General features: G+C 41.9%; 1 protein-coding gene and 1 long non-coding RNA gene across 2 annotated transcripts; one reads left to right on the top strand and one right to left on the bottom strand.

Moving 5' to 3' along the window:
• The first annotated feature begins 1452 nt into the window (after positions 1 to 1452).
• tmem240a (transmembrane protein 240a) lies at positions 1453 to 26951 on the top strand. Its single transcript, XM_034086189.2, has 4 exons — positions 1453 to 2271; positions 2667 to 2773; positions 7135 to 7343; positions 25734 to 26951. The coding sequence occupies exons 1-4, from the start codon at positions 2215 to 2217 to the stop codon at positions 25886 to 25888; spliced, it is 528 nt and encodes a 175-aa protein (XP_033942080.1). The 5' UTR covers positions 1453 to 2214; the 3' UTR covers positions 25889 to 26951.
• On the bottom strand, positions 7283 to 13585 carry LOC117448888 (uncharacterized). The gene is made up of 4 exons (XR_004552421.1): positions 13512 to 13585; positions 12500 to 12696; positions 8347 to 8397; positions 7283 to 7370 (listed from the first exon to the last, which is right to left on the bottom strand). It is a non-coding gene; the product is annotated as an uncharacterized lncRNA (long non-coding RNA).
• Positions 26952 to 27207: the final 256 nt, after the last annotated feature.

The raw sequence follows: 27207 nt of genomic DNA, 5'->3' as shown, positions 1-27207 counted from the left end.
TTCTTGATCCTCAGCTGTGTCTAATTTGGCTTCAGTGATTGGCTGACCACCTTTTGTTGAGGTCAGCGTTTTATTGAATTTGTCCCATGAAAATCATTGCACGTACAATCACTATTCAACAGAAATCTCCATTGCCGATACCATCTCCGTCTTTCTTTCAAAGCAACATATTATATTGGTGCAAGTTACAATTTATTTCCACTTTAGTTGAATGTTATGGTTTCAGGTCAGTTTACTATCAAGTGTTAGCATTAACCCCTTTCTGTAGATTGCAATTACAGTCTTCCACACTGTGACCCAGCTTGGCGGTGTTTCTTGACAGGGGGGGGGGGGTGGAAGTGAAATAACACTGCTGTGCCTTTGTGTGATGACAGTAGCTGGGTTCATGTATGCAGGGCAATTTTATAAAGAATAACACAAGATAAGTGACTATTTCATAACAATGTCTTAAAATATACATTTACATTTATTTTCAACATTTCAGAAAATGTATTCTATGGCAGTGATGCAAGCTACTGTGTGTCCATGATGTTCATTTTGATTGCATGGAAAACATTTATTTGTCTTCCCGCTGTTTTTATTGTCATGCCATTGTTTACTTGTCTGTTTGGTTAGGCTGCATGATACATTTGGAGTCATTTCACATTTTATTGGATGATTTGTAGTTTGGTCTGAATAAGTATTTACAAAAATATGTTGGTAGTGAAGAAGTTTAACCTGACGCATCCACTTTTGATATTGTACTTAGCTTTAGTCTTCACAAGACATATGCCTATAGGCCTAATATTACATCTGATATTAAATATCGCAGTGATTTCAATTTGTCCAGAGAATATAAGACATTCTTCAAATGTTTTGAAGGAAAACTATTTTACTCCCGCTGGCTGACTAGCTAAAGGAAAAACCTTACAGTCTATATTCCAGAAAGGTATAATAATATTGTTGACAATAAACCAACACATCCTCACTCCCAGGTCGGCCTATGTTGACGTTATGTCAAGTCCCCTGCCGGCTTTTTCCGGCAGGGGACTTGACATAACGTCAACATAGGCCGACCTGGGAGTGAGGATGTGTTGCAATAAACATGCGGAATAATACAAATAACCCAGCATGAATGGTGCAGAATCAGAAACTGAACAGCTGTAATGTCTAGAAGAGAAATAGAAAGCAAGGGCGTTTGTGTGTCTGCTTCTGTTTAGTGGCAATATTGGGGGGGGGGGGGGGGGGGTTAAGCCTCTGGAGAAGACGGAGGTTAAATCATCATGAAGATTGAAGCCCAGTGCATCTGCAGGTATCCACCACTATAGATAATGAGCCTGTATAGGCCGACAAAGGCAGTTTGCAGATCTTCCCTCTCTTACCGCCCACTGTACACACACACACTCTCTCTCTCTCTCTCTCTCTCTCTCTCTCACTCTCCAACACACGTACACGCACGCACGCACGCGCACACACATACACACATACACACAAGAGGTGGGAGTGGATGCTCGTGTGGCTGCTGGAAGCCGGTATGGGATAATCATGCGTGTCTGGCTCCGGGCGTTGATGCAGCTGCCGTTGCTGGATCCGGACTGGACTCGGGGCGCAGGGTGGGTCTAGTTCCCGACTGGAGCGATCTGGACCTCATGTCGATGTTATCAAGCATTGCGAGAAAGACGAGGGCGATGGCCGCGAGAGGAGTCGGTGCAGCTCTTTGAAACGTCCAGCCGAGAGAGAGAAATCGACCGTTTCCGCAGATGGAGGACAGAATTGGCCGGTATTAAAGCGCAGCACCGGTGTGGAATAACTTGAAAAAAGGAGGGGGGAGAGAGGATAGCCCTGGTAGGATATCGAGGGATCTTCACTTGTTTTTTCTTTATGTTATTTTTTAACTGGGATAGAGATAGACACGCACCTGGAAGAACGGCTCACTTTTGCATCGGTAATTAGGAGCCCCCTTGGAGCTAGAGGCAGCCGCATCCGAGAGACCAACCGGGGGGGGGGGAGACTTGGATGGAGAGGGCGCAGTGAGGGACTGAGAGAGCGGCGTGCGCTGTGTAGGAGGAGACGGAGGGAGAACCGGGCAGTTTAAAGGCACGGGGAGCCAGGAGAGGCGCGGCGGCTCCATGAGCGGCTCCTGCCCGGACAGAGCGCCCAGAGCCAAGTCGGAGCGTCTCCACCGCCGCGGGTAGAAGCCCGGGCCAAAGGACGGCGGCCAGTTTGGAAGTTTTGATGCATATGATCACAACCACCATGATTTTTATGATTCTTGGTGCTTCAGTTGTAATGGTAAGACATCTTCACCTCCATCAGCCACGATACGGTTTTCTTTTCTAATTTACGCACCGAGGCTAATATTCAGATCATTACAATTGTTGCGTGAAAGCACCTTACAGCAGGCCTATGAATGAGGAAGTAGGTTAGCCTATACCTATAATTACCTGCTGTCATAAATAAATAATCTAAATCCGTTTGGAGGCAAGAGCCCCCCCCCCCCCTTCTCCCTCCCCTTTTAGAATCGGGAGGATCTGCCAAGGCTATTTTCTCTCCTTTTTTTCCCTTCATGATCCTTATTATTGTTGTTATTTATCCTGATAATGATGACGAGAATAATTCGCTGTCTGCAGGAATAGCCTAGCCTATTTGCTTGACATGTCCCAGCTGACTTGCATGGTTCTTTGCAGGCGATAGCCTGTTTAATGGACATGAACGCACTACTGGATCGCTTTCACAACTACATCTTACCGCATCTACGAGGGGAGGACCGCGTCTGTCACTGCAACTGTGGAAGGTAAATGCCATCATCCTCGCTCAATATGTTGGGATAAACATTGTGCTGTGTGTGTTTTATTTTTTTCACCCGTCAATTGTTAATTGCTGAAGAGGCCTCGAAGATTTGTGGCGGTGAAGCCCCGCGAAGATTGTATCTGTGCGCGTACATAGCGAGATGTTTCATTATTTGCGCTAGATATGACATGTTTGCTCGTGCTGTTTCTTTTTATACACCGACTGCGAAGATTTCGCCTTTTGCTGCATATACGAAGGTGTGTGTCTGAGCCATAAATAGGTAATGAACTATGAGCAATATGAGGCCGTTCAGAAACAATCTGAGCATCAAGTGCGCTACGCAGGCCTACACGGTGACAATATCAACCTGCTGGCTTTATAGGGATCGTATGAGTGCTAAAGTGAAGTGATTATGGCTTAAGAAGTGCTACAATGCTGCTCATCAGCCTACCTGCTATATTTGCAGGTTGGAAACGGGGAGGAAAACAGCAGCAAGACACTCAATAATAAATAAATCCGAATTAAATCAGCAGTATTGTGCATTTTTCAGTACAGTATAGGCATGTAATGCAGGCTGTAGGCTGTGTGGATAACACGAGGGGCCTCTGTTTTTTTCTAGTCTTGAATCTACAGTGCCCTAAGGGAACGGCAACAGTGTTCGGAGTCTTTTTATCCAATAGACCCACACCTATGTCCTCATACTAGATCCTGATGAAACCATGTCCTGCAGGCAGCCATTGTGTAAGGAAAAAGGGAAATGTCACCATTCATGTTGGTGCAAGGCTGAGCAGATGCACATTAAAACAAAACAGCAGTGTATACTGTGCATGCTGCAGTGAGGGGGTAGATACTAGCAGTTCATTGGCAGCATTATGAGGCCAGTTCTACAGTGTTTATTTTATTTTTGAGCCTGTAAATCCAGAAATGGGTCTTCATCAGGTGCTAGATTGTCAGAGAAGGGATAATCTGATGCAAAGTTTGGAGGGGCTTCTCACACACACTGAAGGATGTGATGTGATAAGGACTGATGGAGACAAAAAAAATGTGTTTGGAGACAGGACTTGTGATGAGATGATGTATCATCGTATTTGTAATATTTTGACAATCGTGTCATCCTTGCAAAAGGACTGTTTGTGAATGCAAGCAGGGATTGTAGAAAATGAAGTATTACAAGCATGGATTTAAAATGTTTCTTTCTCCAATACAAGTGTTAACCAATCAGGCGATTATAAATAAGTAAACCTCTTGTTAGTTTTCAGGTTGCTGTACCCACACAGTGTCTTTCACTGACCTGGAAACACTCCTGAATGGGAGTCAGTCATCAATTTTCACATTAAACAGCAGAAAGAGCAGGATATGTGTGGAATGCAGCACCTGAGCTTGGGTTTTCACTCACCCTTCCATCCATTAGACGTGGAGGTGTTGTGGCGCCCACAGCGCTCACCTTATCAGGCTTGAGGACATTTTATTTGGCAGCCTCTGTGCTGTGATTTGGATGTAGCCTCTGTGACAGGGCCCGTAAGCCTGCATGGCTGCCTCTGTGGCAGCAGGGGAGAGACGTAGGAGTGGAGTTTGTGTATTGCTGGGTGCACACTGCTGATTGGTGTCATGCTGTTGTGGGAGTCTGCAGGATAGTTGTCCTACAAGGGGATCTAAATCCTTTCATTGGGGCATTTTCATTCTAAATGTTGACAGAAAAACGTACGGTTGGTTTCAGTTTTATACAAGACACCAAACACATAGATGTGCTGGTGCAGGTGAACCGGACATAAAGGGACAGTTCACTCCAATTCCAATACACATATGTTCCCTCCTAGTTATTTTATCAATCTATATTTTTAGTGTGAGGTTCCGAGTACTAACATATTGGCCACAGAGACGTATGCCTTTTCTCATACAATGGAGTTGCAGCACCAGAGTTTATTTAATAATTCAATAACAATACCCTTTTTTTCTTTCTACCCAACTACCACAGACAAGGTGTTGAAGCTCACTCAATTGGCAAGTGTGATTTGGTAGAAAGAAACCAGTTCCCACATGGATTTGCTTACAACAAGGTCTTTGGATTATCTTGAGTAACAGGGTTATGATTTCTGGAAAGAGAATTGCTCTTGAGTTTGTTCAAGTGTTTTTTGGGCACCAAAGCCAAGTGCCATCTAGTTCCGTTATATTGGAGAGAGGGCAGACATCTTTGTAGCCGATTTAGCTACTTTGCAAATCACAAAAACAATCTAGATGGAAAAATACCACTAGGTAAGAGGAAATATATGTATTTTTGGTTTAGGGGATTAAATACATACAGGCAGCATAAACTAATCCTTTACTTTATTTAAAGGCATTTGGGCAAAAGCCTTCTTGAGGGAATAGAAAGAAACCTAGAGGAAGATTTAGGCTTATTTGTACACGTAGCTTAGCTTTAATGGACCTTGGTGACTGTATGGTTTTAGTCTATGAGGTCCAACAGGTGGTTCTATCCCCCATGTGGCCCTGCTACTTCTTCACTGAGATACTTAAGATGTGTGTTTCCCTCCACATTCAGTACTAAGTGCTGCTGTGTTTCTGCAGTGCACTCCACAGAGAATTTCTGTCACTCAATTATCACGGGTGGATTTTCTGTTAATGAAGTTGCATTCCTGTAGGTGGAGATTTTGTACTGCTTCCTCAATTTACACCAGAAACATCAGTCCAGTTTACTTCCAGTGCTTAGGATTCTGCCAGTAAAAACCCACAAGACAGTGGCTGTTAAACATATTAGTAATACGTATAAAACCTGTTTTTAAGAGGGGACATTCACCAGAGATCATCTAGAGAAAACACTATTGTGTTGTACTACAGTAAATGCAGTTAGGGTGTTTTTTTTTTAGCTTGACAGGAAATTAGGGCATCTAATGCTGCTTCAATTCTGACATTGGGAAGCAAATCCCAGATTTTAGATCCCAGAACAATGCTTAAAGGATTTTGGTTTTAGCAATCCACTGTGAATCATTTTGTTAAAAAGCAACCTCCTAAATAATCGGCCTCTTGCAAAATGGCCAAAATTCAATTTATTTGTAAAATGTCCCAATGTGTATCTGTATTCACTTCCAGCATTTAAATCTCGTCCACTGTGGCCCCTTATGTTTGTCAGACAACTGCCTGTGTTGTTAGATTGGAAAACATTTTCATCCCCTCTCAGGAGAGCGGGTCCTACCAATTGTAAGATTTACAAAGTTAGATGTATCTCTTTTGTCAATGATGTACAGCATGGCAAAATGGGATGGACTGCGTTGTTGTTGAAAGGTCCTACATTAGTAAATGCAGCAATATACAGCATGCATTTTGTCCTCTAGCAGTAATGCGAGAGTCATACATGTACTGATCTATTACAAACGTCTTTAAATGTGCAGTGAAACATTTCCATATGTGTCACCCCTTTCTTCCTGTGAGGTGCTAACCTGAGATTCCCAGCATAACAAACCATTGTAATCAATCACAAACTATCAATACTTGCACAGTTGGTTTATTTTAGATGATGTGTTTATCTTGGTCTTATTCATGTCTCATTCCATAAAAATGCCGTCAGCAAATCGTAATTCACATTCTGACATTATTGGCAACGCATTTCTGAGATGAAAAGAAAGCCATTAGCAACATTTTCCCTCCATTTTTCCAATAGTTTAGCAAACTGTAGCAAAAGGAATTTTAGCCTAATGACAGAAAGAAAAAACCAGCATAACCTGTCCTGTAGTATACTGGAGTAAATGCTTTTCTGAAAGGCACTTTAACAGTAGTCACTGAAGGATGTAGCTGAGTGTTGCTTATTCTTATTTCAGGCTGTGAGCCCAAGCCACTCTTCTTAAACTTTTCCTCCCACAGCTGCTTTAAGTGCAGTCTCAGAATACCTAAGGGTCCTTGAAAGGGCTTCAGGGGGTTTTCAGCAAAAGTGTGGATTAGTGCAATTTCAGATTGAATTCTCTAGATATCATCCAAGTTAGAATCAGTACATATAATAACTCTCAAATTGCTACAAAATACTAGAATTTAGCAAACAGTGTCTATGGTCTCCAGGGTTAAGGACATTTGGAGAGGGATTTTTCAAGATTATATTTATACAGACGAGAAACAAATTAAAGTGAATATGAAGGAATTCAACATATGAAAACAAGTAACAAGAGAGAAAATATTTAATATATTTAGTCTAGTGGATACATCTTTATTCCTGTTTATACATTTGTATCAACCTGATACCTTTTTCATTTGATTTGTGATATATCTGTATGTCATTGAGTTAGCTAAGAAACGTTCATTTGTATCTTTAACTCATAAAATGATACTTTGTTCTATATCAAACACTTCCATCACTTATCGCTGTCTGTCTTCCCCCAGGCATCATGTCCACTATGTAATCCCGTACGATGGGGACCATTCCTTGGTGGACTCTTCAGAGAACTACTTTGTGAGTGACAGTGTGACCAAGCAGGAGATGGACTTGATGCTGGGGCTGCTGCTGGGCTTCTGCATCAGCTGGCTGCTGCTGTGGCTGGACGGAGTCCTACACTGTGCCGTCAGGGCCTGGAGGGCGAGCCGCTACTACGGTAAGATGGACTCCGTTTTCTGGTCTTCTGCAGATACACATGAACACAAGCCAAACAAAAAGGGCTGTGGGCAAATGCCAACCTTAACCAAAGCCATGAAAGTCTTGAAATATTAGCAAGAGTGTAAGTGTAGCCCCATGATTTGGATCCACTCTAAATTGTAACTGGTTCTTTCTTGGCCCATGATACACACTTCCAACAAGTTACAGGATATGAAATTATCTTTGTAGATGCATCCATCCACCGTGTATCTGCATGTGCAAGCGATTGCCAGGTTATACAGCAGTTGGTGGAGCTCTCGTAAATGACTTTGCCCCCATTGCTTGGCCCATATTTGGCTCTACTCAATGTTTTTTCTTCTCAGTTTACTGCATCCTCTTGAAAATCATATCCAAACCTTCCAACTGTGTGATCAGATGGAATCGAGGATGATACATTTTTTTCTTCTTTTTGGCAAGCTGAATTACTCTTGATTTGTTTTCAGGAAACAGCGATTGTCAAAGGCTAATATACATGTACAAAAGAGTACCATCATTATGTTTTTCTGACTATGGTAAACTCATTATTCACAAGATCATTATTTTATAAGACAAAATGAAAGGTTTAAGTAAAAAGTTTAGCCTGTTAGATACATGTTTTGTTTGCATTGATTGGTTAAAATAACAACAGGTTAGTGTTTTTTAAATCAGGTTTGACAGAACATTCTCTGCTTACCAAAGCCTTTGTGCAACATTGTAGGAACTGTAAGGTAAACCTTAAATTATCTAATTGGGGACACTGCAGAAGCAAAATTGTTGCAGTAACATTTTTTTTTTATATGAATTAGTTTAAATGATAAAGATGATGCAAACGCCAACTTGCTTGAATTGAACCCCAGGTAAGACTTAATCTAGATGTATCATGACATGCCTCGTGTTAAGGTAAAGATAACATTATATATGATGGAAATGTATTAAAATATGTCAAGTAAATCAAATTATAAAATTAAAATAAAGACACTAACTTTGGACTCCTGGACTTCCACAGCTGAGGAGGCACAGCAAACGTAGGTCTTCTAAGGTGATGAGGATAGATTTGCGAGTCACTAGAAGGGCCCTTAAAGAGGATCTCAAGCAGCAATCAGAATCACTTTGGGGCTAACAAATCAAGCAAATAAGCTGACTTAAAACCATGAAATCAATTCTACAATTGACAGACAGACAGTCAGTCATTTCTCTCGGAGAGCCTGATTAGCCTGCTGAATAAACTATGTTGATATTTCTCCTGCAAAGAGCCCAAGTGCGTCACAACAATCAAGCCTGAAGGAGACACAAGCATGAATGACCTTCTCCAGGGCTGCAAATGAAAGACAAAAAACATCTTAGTTATGGGCCCTAGTTAAATAAAACACAATCACACCACATGAGCAAACAAAGACAGACTTCAGTGTTAGTGAAGACAGGCTGAGCAGATTACACATAAGATAATTAACAGCGCTAGTATAGGGACCAGGAGGGGTTGTTAGCATGACATAATGCAGGATGTAGGATCTATAATTCAAGGCTTGATTGGACTTTAAAACAGCAGGTCAGCTGTGATATACCCCAAGGAGAGGCTATTAATATAAAATGAAGAGGGACCCAAGATAAACCCCTGGGGGACACCACAAATGAAAACACGTTTTATCTGGTATGAAGTTAACCAGTATAACACTACATTGGTATCAGAGAATCAATTCATATATAGTGGTCCACTTTGTGAAAGGCTGAGCTAGGATGAAAGAAAATCAAAGTGTTTCGTTTCAGGCAGAGTGAGTTCCCAGAGTCACTGCGGTATCAACAAGACACCACTGTTCCTGTTCCTGGCCAGGAAATTCTTTCAGCATGTAACTGTAAAAACAAATACTCTCATTTGCATATTTTGGTATACGAACAGACTGATTAAATAAGATACAGTGTACAAAGAAAACAAATCTTTAAAAGGTGCTTGTTTTGGTATTTAAGCATTTAGCAGAGACATGCCAGCTGTTTCCCCAAAGCCACCAACTTGCTGCCTCTAGCTCCATGCAAAGACATCAGCGGTATTTTTTCTTATCATGTAACTTTTGGGTAAGGTTTAGGTTTCCAAAAAATGGCAAACTATTCCTTTAATAAATCCACAGCACCCCTATACTTTTTATAAAAATCAGTTTTTATCTTTGTATACACTAAGGCAGATAAATGCCAGAAAAAAAGTCTTACATTACAAAATGGGAGCAGTTGGTTGAGTCAGGATGACATTTATCCATTGATGGTGAAGGAAAACATAGTTCAGAAAGATATATAATATATATATATATATATATATATAATGTGTAGGCCTTTTTTCCAGGATTTTCTTTTAACTTATGACAGTAGGAAACACAAAGGTGTTACTATTAATATTAACACTGTCTCAATGCTATTCCAGTGTGAGGTTCAAAAGCTGTTCACACACACACACACACACACACACACACACACACACACACACACACACACACACACACACACACACACACACACACACACACACACACACACACACACACACACACACACACACACACACACACACACACACACACACACACACACACACACACACACACACACACACACACATTTGTAACTATTCTGACCTCTGATAAGGTTGAAGGTGGACGAGCTATGCTATCATTTATGTGATTGATTACAGTCCTACTTGTCAAGGGTCGAGTGGCTAAAGCGCTCTAAGACCACATAGAGACACAAAATGACCACAATGAGACACTCCAAAACAACTGCAAAGAGACAGAAAACAACACAAAAAACATGTAAAATAACTATACTTGTGAGAGTCTTGCCTGTCTTGTCTGTCACCAGGTGCCCATTGTCTCCAAATCCACCAATGCTATGGGTTTGCATGGCCTTTTACTCAGTAATGATATTACTTTGGCTTCAATGGAGCTGCATGTCCCAGAAATGTCATGCGTGTCAAGCTTGGTCATTGAGAACATTCTGACTAAGTGGTTAGCACTGTTACAGAGCAGCAAGGCAGACCTGGTTTGAACTCTGTAGTTACAGTTCAAAGAATAAAAAGATAGCAATCATTTATACGTACTATACGTTTTTACATTCACAGGAGTGCAGAAAGCCGTAAAAACATAGATTAAAAGTATTGGTGTGTAAATGTGTCAATTCACATTACACTGAAGATAAGATGAATTAATGTGCAGAATTGGACTAGAATACTTCTCTTGGGGAAATTAGGTTGTCTCAATCTCTAAAATCTGACCATCTAGATATTTGTTTGAAAAAAGCGTTAAATACGCTTTTGTAATACATTATACAATACTTATATGTGATTTAACATACATCTGCTACTAAGACTGGTTCAAACCAGGCTGGAGAAACAGAGAGAAAATACTTCCCTCCCGCCATCTGCTGTGTCGTAGTGAAAGCTACTTTCCCACATGTACTTAAATCCAACTGAGTGTGATAGTTACTCCTCAATTTCCTGTCCCCGTCAGCGCTCTCTCTGAGATATCAGAGATATCTGTTTCATTTCTCTTACCGTATCTTTATGACAGATGAACGAGGCATGTTACTTTAGTAAAGGAGAAGCAATGCAGCAGATTTAATGAGACATAATATGTGGTTTATAGTTCACCAACATTAAAAGGCTTTCAGTGAGGCTAAAGCTAAGCAGTGTGAAATCATGACATGGCAGCATGAAATCCCTCATAGTCTGGCACTCTGTAGAAAAGAGACAACGCAGTGGATTCATCTCAGTTGCACTAGCAAAATGTTTGCTGATGAGCTGAGAATTAGCATCCTGGATTAAAGGGTTTCAGTTTCTCACGGTCAAGCTGTTCTACCCAGTCAGGTTCAAACCCAAGGGGAAACACTCACAAAGTTTTAGGTTTCGTTTAGCACAAATAAGCTAAAGTTACTGAATATTGCAACAAGGTTTTTAAAAATAGGATTTTGAGGTTGACTAATGTGTCTGCGCTCTGTCTGTATCAGGCCTGTATTGTGGAGGTGGCCTGGATCCTCAGTTTTAAGGAAAAAGTAGGTGATAAATGTAGCCTGGATACTTGGACTGCAATGGAAAAGCTCCTCGGGCAGGATAAAAAAGTATGAAGCAATGTTGGAACTTAAAGTTATGATGTGTGCTATTACCAATAGATGTATTAACATAGAAAACGTTATGTAGTATTTGGATTTTTGGTGTTTTTATGAACTGCTACATTGTAAAAGGGGTGTGAATTGTACAAGCTTTGATACATGCAGCTTTTGCTCAGAGGTGTGGAAGGTTTTACAGCAGCGAGTCAGACAATGCTGTTTTTTCTCCAGTGCATTAGTACAATAGTGTAAAATACATCATCATAGAAAACACCCCCAGAGAGGAAGGAGCATCGATATTTATTAGCAGCAGTAGGAGTGGGGGATATGGGATTCTTCTTTTTGTACCGGGAGGGAATGCCCCTTTCTGTGTGTGTGTGTGTGTGTGTGTGTGTGTGTGTGTGTGTGTGTGTGTGTGTGTGTGTGTGTGTGTGTGTGTGTGTGTGTGTGTGTGTGTGTGTGTGTGTGTGGTGCAGGATGGAGATGCTGTCACATCCCCACCCCCACATACACACACTCTCCTCCAGAGCTATAAATAGAATGAGAGAGAGCAGCTGGAATGGCAAGTGAAAAACCCACCCTTCCCACTCCTAATTCCATCTCTTGCTCCTCCCCCTCCACTTATTGAATCTACTCCTAGCCATTTCCTTTACAACGCTTCCTGATGCAACTACTCCCCCCCCCCCCCCCCCACCCTTCTTATCCTTGCTAATATCTGATTACACAGTCTCTTTTGCAAAGACACCGGAGAAAGAGAAAACACTAAAATGGAAAAAACGATGACTTGGCGTTTGTACCAACCCCCCTTCCTATAAAAGAGCATAGCAATTGTGCCTCCACATTTTTTTTTGCCCAGCATTACCATTTCTCCCGGCTCTATCCCCATCCTTTTATTCAAATGAGAGAAATCTGTCTTCGTTGCCCCTTTTCCTTTGGATACCCTTCAGAGCATTCCTTGTGGACAGCATACCCATTCACAGCTATAAATAACTCACTCTCTCCCCCCTCCTCACCTTCTCTCCACCCAACACCTCCACCCCTCCCTTTGCTCACCCTGTAGCAGGGCCATTTGCTTCTGGGTTTGCTGTCTGGGGCTCTCCCCTCTCTTCTGTCTCCGTGGACCCGGCTCTGCTTCGCCGGCTCCGGTTTATAACCCGACAAGCTCCAACATCTGCTCCGCCATTCCCCTCTTCACGTCATGACACCCCCACTCCAGTCAGATCGCTGATATCTCGGCAGGCCTGTGTGATCTGTATGTACAGCACGTTAGCTGCAGAAGGCAGATACCATTTGACACTTCAGCCTGTAAAATCCTTGCGACTGTAGATAAATAAATGATGCCGGGATGCAGGTCACATGGGCAACAGCTCTGTACACAAATGTGAAAAATCAAGGGCAACATCACGGTGCACTTTAAGAAATTGATGCTTTTTACTGTCTCATCCAATATTTCAATTTTCCAATCTTTCATCTCGTCTCGTTGTCCGTCTGACCTTACTTACTCTGAAAATATAATCCTTACTTCCCAGAATTACATTGTTAGAGGTATGATGTCAAACATTAGCTTTTCTAGTTTGAGGTCTGTGTTGAGCTTTAGCCCACTTTTAAACATCAATACATCTGATTCTGAGTCATATTCTGGACTAAGGTTTCATGAAGATATTTTATGTATGGTTTACAATTAAATTAAAGCTACAGTAGGCATTCATTTACATCATTTGGTAAAAGTTCAATAATAACCTTTCAGAATATTGTTATTCAAGTGGCCTAAGAGAAAACGAGACTTCTGCACCTCCTCTTGGCTCTGTTTTAAGGCTTTAGAAAATGTGGCCAACATTGGGGGACTTTGACCAATTAAAGGTCATTTCAGAAGGAGAGATCCTATTGGCTGTTCTACAAATGCAGAGGCGCGCGTATTTCCCTTCAGTGTAAGCCTAAAACAAAAGTCGAATATCCTTCAGGAAAAGGTTGCTATGCATTGGCAATAACTGCCCACTACGCAAAGTAATCTACAAAGGAAGAAGGATTTATCTAAAAGAGAGTGTTAGCAGATTTAGACTTATACCTTTTGTCTCCTGCAGCAGAAAGGTGAATATTCTCAGCAGTTCAAGTTTAGCCATTCATCACGGCGTTATTTATTATATGCACACATCTCAAGAGACTTGAGGACAGAGAGAGAAGGGGAGTGACTTCCAAGGTCTTATACCCCAGGTAGTGACATCACAATCATGTGGTACAGCGCTAACCAATGAACACAGTAGTAGTCGCAGCTACTTACATAAACAATATGGTACAGAGTATTACATGGAGTCATACACTATACATGTCTGTATGTTATACCTCAACACTCCCACTTATGAATTATGTGCTTACTGTTTACTTGTTCATATTTAATTAACAAAGCAAACACATGGTACAAATGATTTAAATGTGGGCTTCTTCAACACATTTTACATATTCAAATGTGGACTTTTTCCTACACATTTTACACACCAAACATGATCCCTTCACATTTCCTCAGCTTCAGTTTGGACACAGGCTTGGTCATCACATCTGCAACCATTTCATCTGTCGGACAATACACCAGTAACATATTTCCCTGCCTTATGGTGGACCTTATGAAGTGGTACTTAATATCCACGTGTTTACACCTTTGTCTACACATAGGATTTTTGGCAAGGGCTATTGTCCCCTGATTGTCCTCGTTTACAACTGTTTTCTTATACACATATGTGTCTATCCCTTCCAGTAGCTGCTCCCAAGTAAATACACTCCTGTATTGTTAGGGCTAGAGCCATATACTCAGCTTCACATGTGGAAAGCGCTACTGTAGGCTGTTTCTTGGTTTTCCAAGAGACTAGTGAGCTGTCCTCACTCATGCTCACACAATACCCTGTCATACAGCGTCTATCTGTTTTATCTGCCGCCCAATCAGCGTCACTATAAGCTTGTAGGCCTAGTTTCTCGCTACTTTTTCTGAAACAAAGCGGCTTGTCTGCAGTACCCCCGAGATAACGCAAAACGTGATTTACTGTAACCCAATGTTCATCTGTCGGTTCAGCAACATATTGTGATAACTTGCTTACCACAAAACATAGGTCTGGACGTGTACAGGTAGTCAAATAGATTAGGCTGCCTCTGTATTTTTTCACATCCACCATTTTAGGTGCATCTTCAGTGTAATCTAACTTTTGATCACAAGGTGTCTCCCTTGTTTGTTTGTAACCTTTATTTATCCAGATTGGTCCCATTGAGATCATTGATCTCTTTTTCAAGGGAGACCTGCAGCAATTAGGTTCCACATGAAACATAAAACATAAAACAATAGAGGATATCATACAACATATTTACAAGCTACATACTTATCAACATTTACAAATACCCATAGTTTCAAAGAGCATTTCACTTAGACTTGCTTTAAAAACATTCAGAGGAAGACAATTGCTCAGTTTCAATTTTAGCTGTAGACTGTTCCAAGCAAGTGGCGCTGCGCACATAAAAGCTGTCTTACCTAAGACAGTCCTTGCTCTTGGCACATCTAACAAGACTCATCATACGATCTCAGACAATAGCTGCTTGCAACTCTCTGTGTTATCAGTGAACAGATGTAATACGGGAGTTTACCCAACATGGCTTTATAAATAAACGTGTACCAATGACTGAGCCTTCGTACAGTAAGTGATGGCAAACCTGCCTTGGCATACAGGGTACAGTGATGAATAAGTGCTTTACAATTAGTGACAAATCGTCGCGAAGAGACGGAGCGGCTGCACGTTGTTGCTTGGGCCCCCTTTTTCCACCTGCCCAGTTGTGCTGTGGCGGGGACCTGCTTCCACTTGTCGTGTGCTGCTGTCCTGGCGAGATTTTACCCCGGGGGGCGTAACGGAGAGACCGGAGCGGCTTCGCGTTCGGGCTGCTTTACACCTGCTGTAGCGGAGGCCTGTATCCACCTGCTCCACCTGTCGTGCTCTACGGTGCCGAGGACGTTTTACCACGGGGATATCGCTGAGAGACCGGAGCGCCTCTACGCCTCGAGCTGGTCCTGCTTCGCCTATCCTGCTGTACTGAGAAGGTTCTGCACCGGGGATATCGCGAGGAGAACGGAGCGCCTCCACATTTCGGGCCTGCTTGCACGCCTATCCGGATGCTCTGCTGGTCTGGGAAAATGGCCCATATCGGGATTCTGCTGTGCCTGTTAACTGTTTTGGACTATGAGAAGATCTCTAGTCATTCTGAGAAGACTACTGGATTCAGGTCTGTTCTGCCAACTGCAGTGGGCATCCCCTGCAAAGGTTCGGATGTGTTGCTCAAACAATTACCGGTTGCCTTGTCACAGTCAATCTGCTCGACAAAATATGTTTGTCTTTTTTGTTTTCCTGTGATGATGGTTCTTCAGGACTGCTTCTTAAGCTCAAATCACACTCTCGCAGACTTTTACGGTGTTTCTAAATTAGATAACAATGTATGTGTGTCGTTTAAGAGGAAAAGATGCCTGGTTTTGTTGTTGTTATTACTGTCAGGAAATGTACAACCTAACCCTGGTCCGCCCAGTAGTAGTAGTCAGATCGCTACTCCTGCTGATTTTAAAGCTAGGTCTGGGTTGGGTTTCATCCACTTGAATGTGCGCAGTCTGTTAGGTAAACTAGATGTTGTCCATATCTGGGCAAAATCGACTGACGCTGACGTCATTGTCTCATCTGAAACATGGCTAAATAAGTCTATTTTGGCCTCTGACATTGCCTTAAATGGTTTTAATGTGTATCGTACCGACCGGCCTAATAAAGGTGGTGGCGTTGCAATTTATGTGTGTAACCACATTAGTTTCCAAATCGATCAGTAAGCAATTTGAATTTTTAGCCTTAAATATAGAAGTGGCAAAGGGTCAACAGGTCATGGTGGTGGGCAGCTACAGACCCCCCTCAGCTGTCAAAGACTCCTTGTCTTCACTAGCAAATCTTTTATCACAACTAGACTACAAGGAAATAGTGCTACTTGGAGATTTTAACTGGGACTGGTTAACTTCAGTGTCAGAGGATTTTAAAAACCTTTGTATCTCTTTAAATGTTACTCAGATTGTGGACAGTCCTACTCACCCAAATATTAAGTCCCCTAATAAATCCTCCCTAATTGATCTAATTTTAACTAATGTTCCCCATAAATATTCATCTGTGGGAGTATTTGCAAATGATCTGAGCGATCACTGTGTTGTAGCCACAATTAGGGACACTAAGGTCCAAAAGGTTAAACCTCGCATTATCATCAAGAGAGACATAAAACATTTTGTGGAGCAGGGTTTTGTTCATGATCTGTTTGATTTTGATTGGGGTAAAATCGATCTGTGTGCTGATGTAGAAACCGCATGGTCTTATTTTTATCTTGGTTTTATGGAGATCATTGATAGACATGCACCCCTGCGTACATTTAGAATAAAGGGATGAGACAATCCTTGGTTTTCTGCTGAGCTGTCTAGTATCCTTCATGAGAGAAACAAGGCCTGGGCAAAGGCGAGGCAATCAGGCTCAGAGATAGAGTGGCTGCGTTTTAGGCAGCTAAGGAATAGCTTCACTTTAAATGTCAAAAGTGCAAAGTCGAAGTACTATTTGTCAGTTACCACAGAAAACCTATATAATCCTAGGAAATTTTGGAAAGCAATAAAATCGATATCAACCGGTGAGATCCGTAATGAGCTACCTCCGTGCCTTACCACAGCATCTGGCTCTATATCGGACAGGGCCACTATGCTAAATTGCTTTAATGAGCATTTTGTGTCCTGTGGTTCTCTATTTGATTCTGTCACTAACTCTGCTTCTGTAAACATTCTGCCATTCTGTGACTCTGAACAACGTGGTCTGGAAAACCCTTTCAGTTTTACCCCTTTTACTGTTGATGTTGTTCATGAAGCCTTATCTAAGCTAGATCCTAAGAAACCGGCTGGCCCGGACAACTTAGAACCTTTCTTTTTAAAGATAGCTGCAGACTTTATTGCTCCACCTCTTACTTCTCTTTTTAACTTCTCCCTCAGCACTAACACAATTCCAAAAGTATGGAAGTCTGCTTATGTCTTGCCTTTACTGAAAGGAGGGGAGGCAACTATTTTAAATAACTATAGGCCAATCTCTAAATGGTCAGTTCTGGCTAAAGTTCTTGAACGCCTAGTGAGTGGTAAAAAGGTCACAGTGACTAGCCTTTTCCTGGCCTCAAGCGAGAAACAGGACTTGTTTCTAAAAAAGAAACCTAGTCTAACCCTCAGCTTTTTAAGCAGATTAATGACCTGAAGTTTAAAAGTAAGACAATCATCAAGCCAGATACCAAGGTATTTGTAACAGGCAACCACTTCAAGTATTATTCCTTGCACAGTTACAATATCCAAAACAGGCTCTGGTGTCTTTTTAGCTTTTGAAAAGAGCATTACCTTGGTTTTCTCAACATTTAAAAGAAGCTTTAGTTCAGAGAGCTGAGTCTGAATAATGTTAAAAACAGTCTGCAATTTAACAACAGCCTCCTTAATGGAGGGACCTGCACAGTACATCACAGTATCATCCGCATAAAAATGTAAAGTAGCTTCATCGACATTTTCACCTAAACTGTTGATGTAGATGGAGAATAAAAGTGGACCTAAAACAGAACCTTGGGGAACACCATTAGCAATGTTTAACCACTCAGAAGACAGCCCATCAAAGTGAACACATTGGGACCTTTCAGAGAGGTAGTTCACAAACCACCCCACTGCATGGCTGGATATGCCAATACTGAGTAGCCTCTGCTTCAAAACGCGATGATCGACGGTATCAAACGCTTTGGAAAGGTCAATAAACAGAGCTGCACAACTCTGCTTATTATCTAAAAAACTCGTAATGTCATTCACCACTTTCATTGTCACAGTGATGGTGCTGTGTTTCTTTCTGAAACCTGACTGATGTTTAGACAGGATATCATTTTTACATAAAAACTCCTTTACTTGTTCACTCACTAGGCGTTCAAGCACCTTCGCCCAGAATTGACAATTTAGAGAGTGGCCTATAGTTATTTAAAATAGTTGCCTCCCCTCCTTTTAGCAAAGGCAAGACATAAGCTGACTTCCATACTTTTGGAATTGCATTTACCTTACCCTACACTCCTGCATGTCAAAACGTTCCAGTATCTTTTCCACATATCTCTTTTGTGATACTTTCACACAGCCGTCAGACTGACTGAAAATGATTTAATCTCCCTAAAATCCTTCATTTTAAATTTTGTGGAAAGCATGTTCTTCACTTTCTCTAAAATCTTGGTTCATTGACTGAACCTATGCTTTCCTCTCGTCAATAAATACACTGTTAAACATTACCTATCTGCCTAGATGGTTGTATGTATTCACTTGCTCAGTTCACTCTCTACCCAGATTCTGGCTGATGATAAGATCATCGACCCAGATAGCAATTATTACTTTCCCCTCTTTAGACTCCTTGGAGTACACGCAGTGGTCTGCCGGGTTCTGTGTAAAATTGTCATCCGTTAAGCATTCATGCAACATCGTATTCCAATTTCGCCCTGACTGCTTCAGGCCGTAAATTGACTTCTCTAGCTTACACACTAGCTTTTCTCCCTCTTTTACATAACCCTCAGGTTGTTCCATGTAAATGTGGTGATCGATGGGTGCATGCAGGTAGGCTGTCTTTACATCCATCTGGTGTAAAATCAAATCCTCTTGGGCTGCCTTCTGCATTAATACACGTACACTTGTCAGGTTGGCTGTTGGTGAGAATGTCTCCCCGTAATCTGTCCCCGCCCTCTGACTGTATCCTTTCGCTACGAACCTAGCTTTGTACTTGTCCGTCAACGTCTCCCTTAACTGAATAGACCCATTTACCTCCCACTGTTTTCCTGCCCTCTGGCAATTTTGTCAGGGTAAAAGTCTGATTGTCTTCTAGAGACTTAATTTCCTCATCCATCGCTTTTCCCCAGTTTTCTGACTCAGTCGATGTCATGGCCTCTTTAAAGGTCAGAGGTACACCACAAACTGCTCTGTAACAATAATCTATACTAGTGAGTGTTTTATCCTCTTCATCACTATCTTCCTGAGTATAGTCTCTCAAGTACTCTGGGGGTTTGCGCTCCCTACTGAGATATCTCCCACTGTCTGAGGCATGTGACGCCACCCTAGGGTGCTGTTGGCCATCATCCTCTGGTGCTGACTGTGGAGCGTTAGTCTGTACATCTTTTCTCAGTACACTAGGCTGTGGGGCCTTTACTCCCTCTTCACAGTCTTCCTCCGAATCCTGTTCTAACCACTGTGTCTGAGTCTCGCTATCACAAGTTGTGCTGGTGATAAACTTTACTAGTCTGTGCTTCTGCACCTTCTCTTTGTCGGGGTATAAACTAGATATGCGGGGCTTCCCTTGTCATGCCCTACAAAACATCCTTTCTCACACCTAGTGTCTAATTTCCCCCTGTCCAGCTGGTACGCAATAACACACTGCTCCAAACGTATGCATCCTAGCTAACTTACACTTTTTCCCTGTCAGTGCTGAATATGGCATAGTGCCCGTGTGCTTATTAAAACACCGGTTTCTGGTATGTGCTGCTTCCTGAATGGCAGAGTGCCAAAGGTTTTTAGGCAGATCACTGTCAAAAAGCAAACATCTGGCCATTTCAAAAAGAGTGCGCCCTTCTCTTTCAGCTGTCCCGTTTTGATGTGTGGAATAAGGACAAGACATCTCATGTCTGATCTCGTTCTTTCTCAATAGTGTCTGAAACTCCTTACAAGTGAACTCAGTCCCATTATCTGATCTAATGCATTTCACAGTCCCATAGGGAGCTACATCTGCCAGATACTTCTTAGTGGCTTGAACTGCGTCACTCTTTGCTTTCAGAAAATAAACAAACACTGCCCCTGTACACACATCTGTAAATGAGTGCATACACTTGAAGCCATTTATGGACTCGTTAACTGGACCAACTAGATCAGTGTTCACCAACTCAAGTGGTGTGTTTGCTTTCCCGCTATGCATGCTGTACAATCTTTATCAGGCTTATGCTTTGTACCCTTAATATGCATATCTACAGTTACATCCTGCAGCTTTAAAACATTCTCATAATTACAGTGACCCATAATCTCATGCCACGTTTGGATATCATAGCTGACATGACACAAATCTTCAACATCACACTTTGTTTGCAAATAGTACATTTTCTTACATACATAAATGTCAAACCTGGTACCATCCGGTAACATCAGAGCATCTTTACCTTCGTTGAAGAACACCATGGCGCTGTTAGCTGTAGCAGACTTCACGGAAAATAGTTATTGGGGGTACGATGGGATGTATAGTGCGTTCTTCAGAGTCACTTTACACCATTGTCCCTCGCTGTCTATCAGATACATCTCTGCTTCTCCTCGCCCTTGCGCCACCCCGAAGGTACGCCTCCCGTCTGCCAATTCGATGCTGTGTCTCTCCGGCTTGAAGGTGCTGTCAAAAATCTTGAATTTGTTCTTATCGTTGGTGTTGTGGGACGACACTCTCCTGTCCACGATCAATCCTTTTCTGTGGGTCTGTAGTTGTTGTCTCTGTAGGCTGGTCCCTTCAGCTCACACTTTGAGGGTGTAGTCATCTCCTCCCGCAGCTTCTCCGGTACCACCTGGCATGCTCGCGCACCGAGCGGCATCACCGCGGTCCTTCTTTGTGCACGCTTTATCTGTGTGCCCCTTGCTTTTACAAAAGCGACACCCTTCTTTCTTTCTGCAGTCATCTTTTCGATGGCCTTTCTCTCTGCATCGCCAACATGCACCAACGCGTTCTCCGTCGCCATCGGGGATTAATCGTTTGGCGGGCTTTCTCTTTGTTGCTGCTGCTTGGACCCTCAGCACCCTCTTGTCTGAGGCTGAATCTTCTGAGGCCTCGAAGTTCCTCAACTTCGCCTTGAACTCTCCCAACGTTACTTCATTGTCACCGTGTGTCACCATTAGTGTGAATGGCTTGTATTTTTCGGGTAATCCCTGCATAACCATCGCCATCATTAGTCCCTCACTCGGTGCTCCTGAGTGCCGTAATGATCTGCTCAGCTTGGATAATGTACTCGTCTCATTATCAGCTTTCTTCAGCGCAGTCATGGTTATAGACAAGGTGACGATCCGGGGCATGCCTTTTCCAATATAGTGCTCCCGTAATACTCTGAGACTTTCTCGGCCCTTGTCCTTCGTGTCTCTGAATATCAGGCCTAAACTGGTATTGTCAACTCACAATAGGCGTTAGCATTGAGCTTGTCGTCTTGCATTGAGCTTGTCGTCTTGAGCCCTCAGTGCCGCGGTCAGCTCTCCAGCGGGTGCTTGAAGGATGGTCTCCTTCAATCCCACTCCGTGCATTCAACACAGCATCCTCTCTTCCCAGAGCTCATACCATAATTGCCAACCCTCCCGATTTTCGCGGGAGACTCCCGATTTCATAGCCCTCTCCCGGTTTCCTCCCGGGGTCATATTTCTCCCGCATTTCTCCCGATTTCTGACAAAATCAGATTTACACTGTTTCCACTCGGACTTTTGCATTTGTAGCTTCAGTAGCTTAGCTTAGGTCCTTGTTAGCTTAGCTTTAGCTTCCCTCGGTTCTCCCGATACTAAACTAGCTTAACACGTGGCTAACTAGCTACTCCTATGCTAACCGTGCTAACAGGCAATCTTCTCGCCTCGTTATCGCACGTGCGCTTTGAACTGTAGAATAATTAATCGTATCTGCCCATTAGCAGATTTAGACTTATACCTTTTGTCTCCTGCAGCAGAAAGGTGAATATTCTCAGCAGTTCAAGTTTAGCCATTCATCACGGCGTTATTTATTATATGCACATCTCAAGAGACTTGAGGACAGAGAGAGAAGGGGCGTGACTTCCAACGGTCTTATACCCCAGGTAGTGACATCACAATCATGTGGTACAGCGCTAACCAATGAACACAGTAGTAGTCGCAGCTACTTACATAAACAATATGGTACACAGTATTACATGGAGTCATACACTATACATGTCTGTATGTTATACCTCAACAGAGAGTCTGACAATATTAGCAGTGTTTTAGAGCTTGAGACAATGTTGCCAAAGCGTACAGCTACAGCTAGCTAACATAAGGTGACCAGACGTCCCCGTTTTCCGGGGACAGTCCCCGTTTGTATTGCCCTGTCCCCGGTTGAAACTGTCCCCGTTTTTTAATATACGTTAAAAACACATAGCAACGTGAAATAAAACGTTTCATGTCAGGAAACACTGGGTAAACACTACAGACTGGTCAAGCCAGCCCCCACTTCGGAAAAAACAGTCAAGCACGTTGTATTGCGGTGCGCGAATATCCTATAGGTAGAGGCCTGTAAAAACTGCCTTCAAAATAAAAGCGTTTACTCGGTCAATAACAAATATACCTAAAAAACACACCAAACATATTCATACTGGAGCTTGAATTAAGAAATATGTACTATATAATGTGATCAATAATAATTTAAAACATACTACGTATAACTACCATATTATAACTGAGTGAATGTAAAATGTAAGCTGACATTTCCACTGGGTGACTAATTTCAATTGATGTTGACACCATCTCACAACACTCAAATAACATTACTTTCTGAAGCACAATTTAAAATGTATGCTGTTTAAAATCTCAAATTAGATCTATTGTCCATCTATATTTTGATTATTATTTAATGGAAACTGTCCATAATCAAAGAGTAATTCGAAGTCAATCAAATACTTATTTCACTCCAGGGTGATAGCAGGAGACCCCATCTAGTCAATCAGAGAAAATCAGGACAATCTGATGTACAGTTTCAAAATTAAAGACCTTTGAAGTCTCATATGAGCTATCGTCCTTCTGTTTGTATCCAACAGTTAAAATGTTCGAATTACATTGAAGCAGAATTGTCCCCCTTTTTTCTTTAACAGTGAAGAAAAATTGATATGTTAATGAGATTTTGACCGCAAAACTAAAAATGTCCCCGGTTTTAATTTTGAAAATCTGGTCACCTTAAGCTAACAGCTACATTAGCAGAAGGCTAAACTATTTAGCAACATTTTCTACCAATCTCTAAAGCGCTTTGCAGATATTTTAAAGCCTAAAATCACAGAAAACATGCCTAAATCTCATAGAATTCAGTTCATGATAATGTTGATGATAGGAATTAATAATACAGGTTATATGAGTCCTTTGCATATGGCAGTTTCCGTCTGTTTGGAGGGTATTGGAGGACTTTTACCGAATTAATATTAATTAAAAATTCTGGCATGCCCAGTTTTAAATACATCAAAAGTCAAGTCAAAGTCAAAGTCAGCTTTATTGTCAAGAATTCTACATGTTGTACATCCAGAAATCTCGAAATATCGTTTCTCGAGGTCCTACAGTGTGATATATATACATCAAACAACAGCAAAAAAAACAAAAAGGGCCTAGATACCGGGGTATACAGTTTAAAATGTTAATAATATTTTAAAGTGTTCAGCGGAGATGGCAGAAAGTGGCTGTGTGTGTGTGTGTGTGTGTGTGTGTGTGTGTGTGTGTGTGTGTGTGTGTGTGTGTGTGTGTGTGTGTGTGTGTGCGTGTGTGTGCGTGTGTGTGCGTGCGTGTGCGTGTGTGTGTGTGTGTGTGTGTGTGTGTGTGTGTGTGTGTGTGTGTGTGTGTGTGTGTGTGTGTGTGTGTGTGTGTGTGTGGGGGGGGGGTTAGAGTCCAGGACCATACTTAACATACTAACATACAACATAACATACTCAACCATATTCAACATTTATCTCAGAATGGTGATAAGAAGAATGATTGAAGAAAAAGTATTTAAGAGACTGACAAAATAACGAGCCCCCAAACCATTAAAAAAAAAAATAGAGAGCCAATATCAGCCTTTAATCATACATTCTTAAAGCAGCATTATGGTAGAAAATTATTGTTGAAAAAGCATGTATACTCATTCACTTGAACACGGAGAAGGACAATTTATTTCACCGGTACTGAAGTGGGCCGGTCGGACAATTCACTAGCAGCCCCCCCCCCCGTTGACAATTGACTCTAGCAGTACCGAATTGGGCCGGTCGTGTTTCCCGGGCTGATTTTTAGTAGTAGTTTGGAGTGTGACTATTTGAGGTTGTGGACAAGTGCCATTAATACAGTTAACGAGTGGAGGACAGAGGAGGCTCTTAAAGCCAGAAATCTTGTTTGTTTGTAGGTGACCAAATACTTATTTTACCGTGGAATTTACCAATTAATTCATTACAAATCCTACAATGTGATTTCCCGGATTCTTTCCCCCCATTCTGTCTCTCATAGTTGAGGTATACCTAGGATGAAAATTACAGGCCTCTCTCATCTTTTTAAGTGGGAGAACTTGCACAATTCGTGTCTGACTAAATACTTTTTTGCCCCACTGTACACGGCAGTTACACTTTGTCAACTTGTGACTGGACATGTGACATTTATTGTGACATATTAATGATACTTTCTGTTGCACGGCTTATGCAGAGGGGGTTTCCTTCTTATTTGAACTCTAAAGTACTTTCTTGCCAATTTTCCTCCTGTTTGTCATTCAAGAATTCGCATGCGTTCATGTTTTTGTGTTTACAATGCTCAGACTCTTATTATCATACTGACCTAGTTATGTCATATAAAGGCAAATAAGTACGAGTAAACTTTTGGCAGTATCTTCGTTGCATGTCATCCTTATAGGCCTATCCCACTCAATTCTCAAATAAAAGCCCAAAAATAAGCTTAAAAATAACTCATACTTACTTTGGTTCACGTTGTTTAAGGCTGTATGTATCTGTATGGTATCATTCATTTATTTTGAGTGTGATATGGTGAAAAATATTGGCCATAAATAACCATCATATAATAAACACTGCCATCAACATTGTTTACAGGTACCTGCTTTCTAGGCTTTTAAGCTTCAATTGGGTTTTTCTTTTTCTTTAAAAAGCTAAATGCAGGACTCATGTATTTTTAAAACCCTCACTATGGAGCCGACTCAGTGAAGCACTCTATATTGCAATACACTCCAGGTTTTATTTCTGCTGTTGTAATAAAGACACTTTATAGTTTTAGGCTCATAGATGTTGTATTTATTGCCATATGTGTCTTTGAAATTGTGAGTCACCCAGTGATTCTTTGCTTTATTTTGAGGAATTCACATTATAGAAACTTTAGAAAGGTTAATGATTTTCAAAAGACGACCATATCCATCAGAGGTGGATAATGTTTGGTAAATAATAAAAGACAACTTCAGCTATTGATCACACACTAATGCTTACCTCCTCTGACCATCCTGTCCTCTTCTCCTTCCTCCAGATACTCCGTCCTGGTCATGGCTGCCCCAGTTCTGCAACCTTCGAGACCTCCGTCGCCGAGCCCAGCTCAGACAGCTGGAGGACTCCAGTGGCAACATGGTCCACATCAAGCAGAAGCTCTACCACAACGGCCACCCTAGTCCCCGCCATCTCTGACTCTAAAAAAACAAAAAAATATTCCTCCACCCCATTCCCTATTCTCCTTTCCAAAGCCCCTCACCCCCTTGGCCAACTGTTGCGTCAGAGACCCTGGAAAACTGCCCTCCCACTGTTCACAACATGCCCCCCATAAAACCCTGTGACACAACTTTCTTATGACTAAACTTGGCTCCTGTCAGCGCTAAAAAAAAATCCCAAAATGGAACAAGATTATTATTTGTTGCCACTGAAATCTTGTCTAATGTCCATGTCCACCATCGTGGGAGGAGGAAGAAAAAAAAACATTTTTAAGGGTGTTTTTTCTGTATAGAGACATTTTCTGTGTTCATTGTTAAACTTGGCATGCTCTTTTAGAACAGGGTAAGATGTGGGCAGCGTATTGGAACGGGGCGGCAAAGATTTTTTTTCTTTATTGGGTGGGATTGGGACTTTGTTGGTGTTGGGAAGGACGAATCAGATTGGTGGGTGGCTGGGTTTTTGTGATGGCTAGATTGCTGCTTCTGTACATAGTTATAAATACAGGCAAGGGGGATTTAACAGTCTTTAAGAAGAGGGTGCGTGGGGGGATTTTTGTCTGAGTCGTTCAATAGAAAACCTAAATGATGGACTGTGTGGTTAAAGATATTAGGAATGGAACTGGAAAACGAGTCTGTTTGAAAACTGGATGTGAAACCATGTGATTTCTGCTAAAACACAGATTAATTAGCTTTGTTACTTAGTGAATTAACTGAATGTATTAATTTTTCCTGTAAATATGTGAGGGGGAGGGGAGCGTGTTCGGTTGTGGTCGGGGTTCTCTTTGCAATATTATTATTTTAGTCGACAGGAGAAATAAATGCCAGCCAAGACGAGTTCAATACACACACACCCCTCCATCTTCCCTACACTGTGCTCAACAGCGCAGTTCAATTTTCTTTATTCAATTCCCTCTCACTTATCAGGAGCAACCAGCCTATCAGCAGAGGGAACCCTCACCCAGCCCCCTCTCGTCCTCTCTGTCCAGACATTGCTGTTGTGAGGATGAAATGTCTGTTTTATTAAAAGTGCCATTGAAGCACAACAGTGACCTCTGATGTTTGATTGTGTCACTCCAATCCTGTGAGCGAAGATGGGAACACATTCTCATAGCGAGAGGTTATTTCAGAGCAGCAACAACAGGCAGATTATACAGAGAGGTCCTGCTGACAACTTCAGTTTGGTTTGTTATTATTCCGACATAAATGTCCTAAGCACTGAGACTAACAACACTTCTGAAATGACTAACAATGCCAATGGCATGATGACGCTACTGAGAAAAGCCCTCCACTATTACAGGA

The sequence above is a fragment of the Pseudochaenichthys georgianus genome, chromosome 7, assembly GCF_902827115.2.
Source record: "Pseudochaenichthys georgianus chromosome 7, fPseGeo1.2, whole genome shotgun sequence".
Lineage (NCBI taxonomy): Eukaryota > Metazoa > Chordata > Actinopteri > Perciformes > Channichthyidae > Pseudochaenichthys > Pseudochaenichthys georgianus.
This window is presented reverse-complemented; position numbering and strand designations above follow the sequence as displayed.

What these genes read in the sequence shown, in the direction of transcription:
- tmem240a (XM_034086189.2), top strand. Translation starts at nt 2,215, where the DNA reads ATGCATATGATCACAACCACCATGATTTTTATGATTCTTGGTGCTTCA. An exon ending in TTGGTGCTTCAGTTGTAATG is followed by an intron (nt 2,272 to 2,666) that starts GTAAGACATCTT and finishes GGTTCTTTGCAG; the next exon opens with GCGATAGCCTGTTTAATGGA. An exon ending in TGTCACTGCAACTGTGGAAG is followed by an intron (nt 2,774 to 7,134) that starts GTAAATGCCATC and finishes GTCTTCCCCCAG; the next exon opens with GCATCATGTCCACTATGTAA.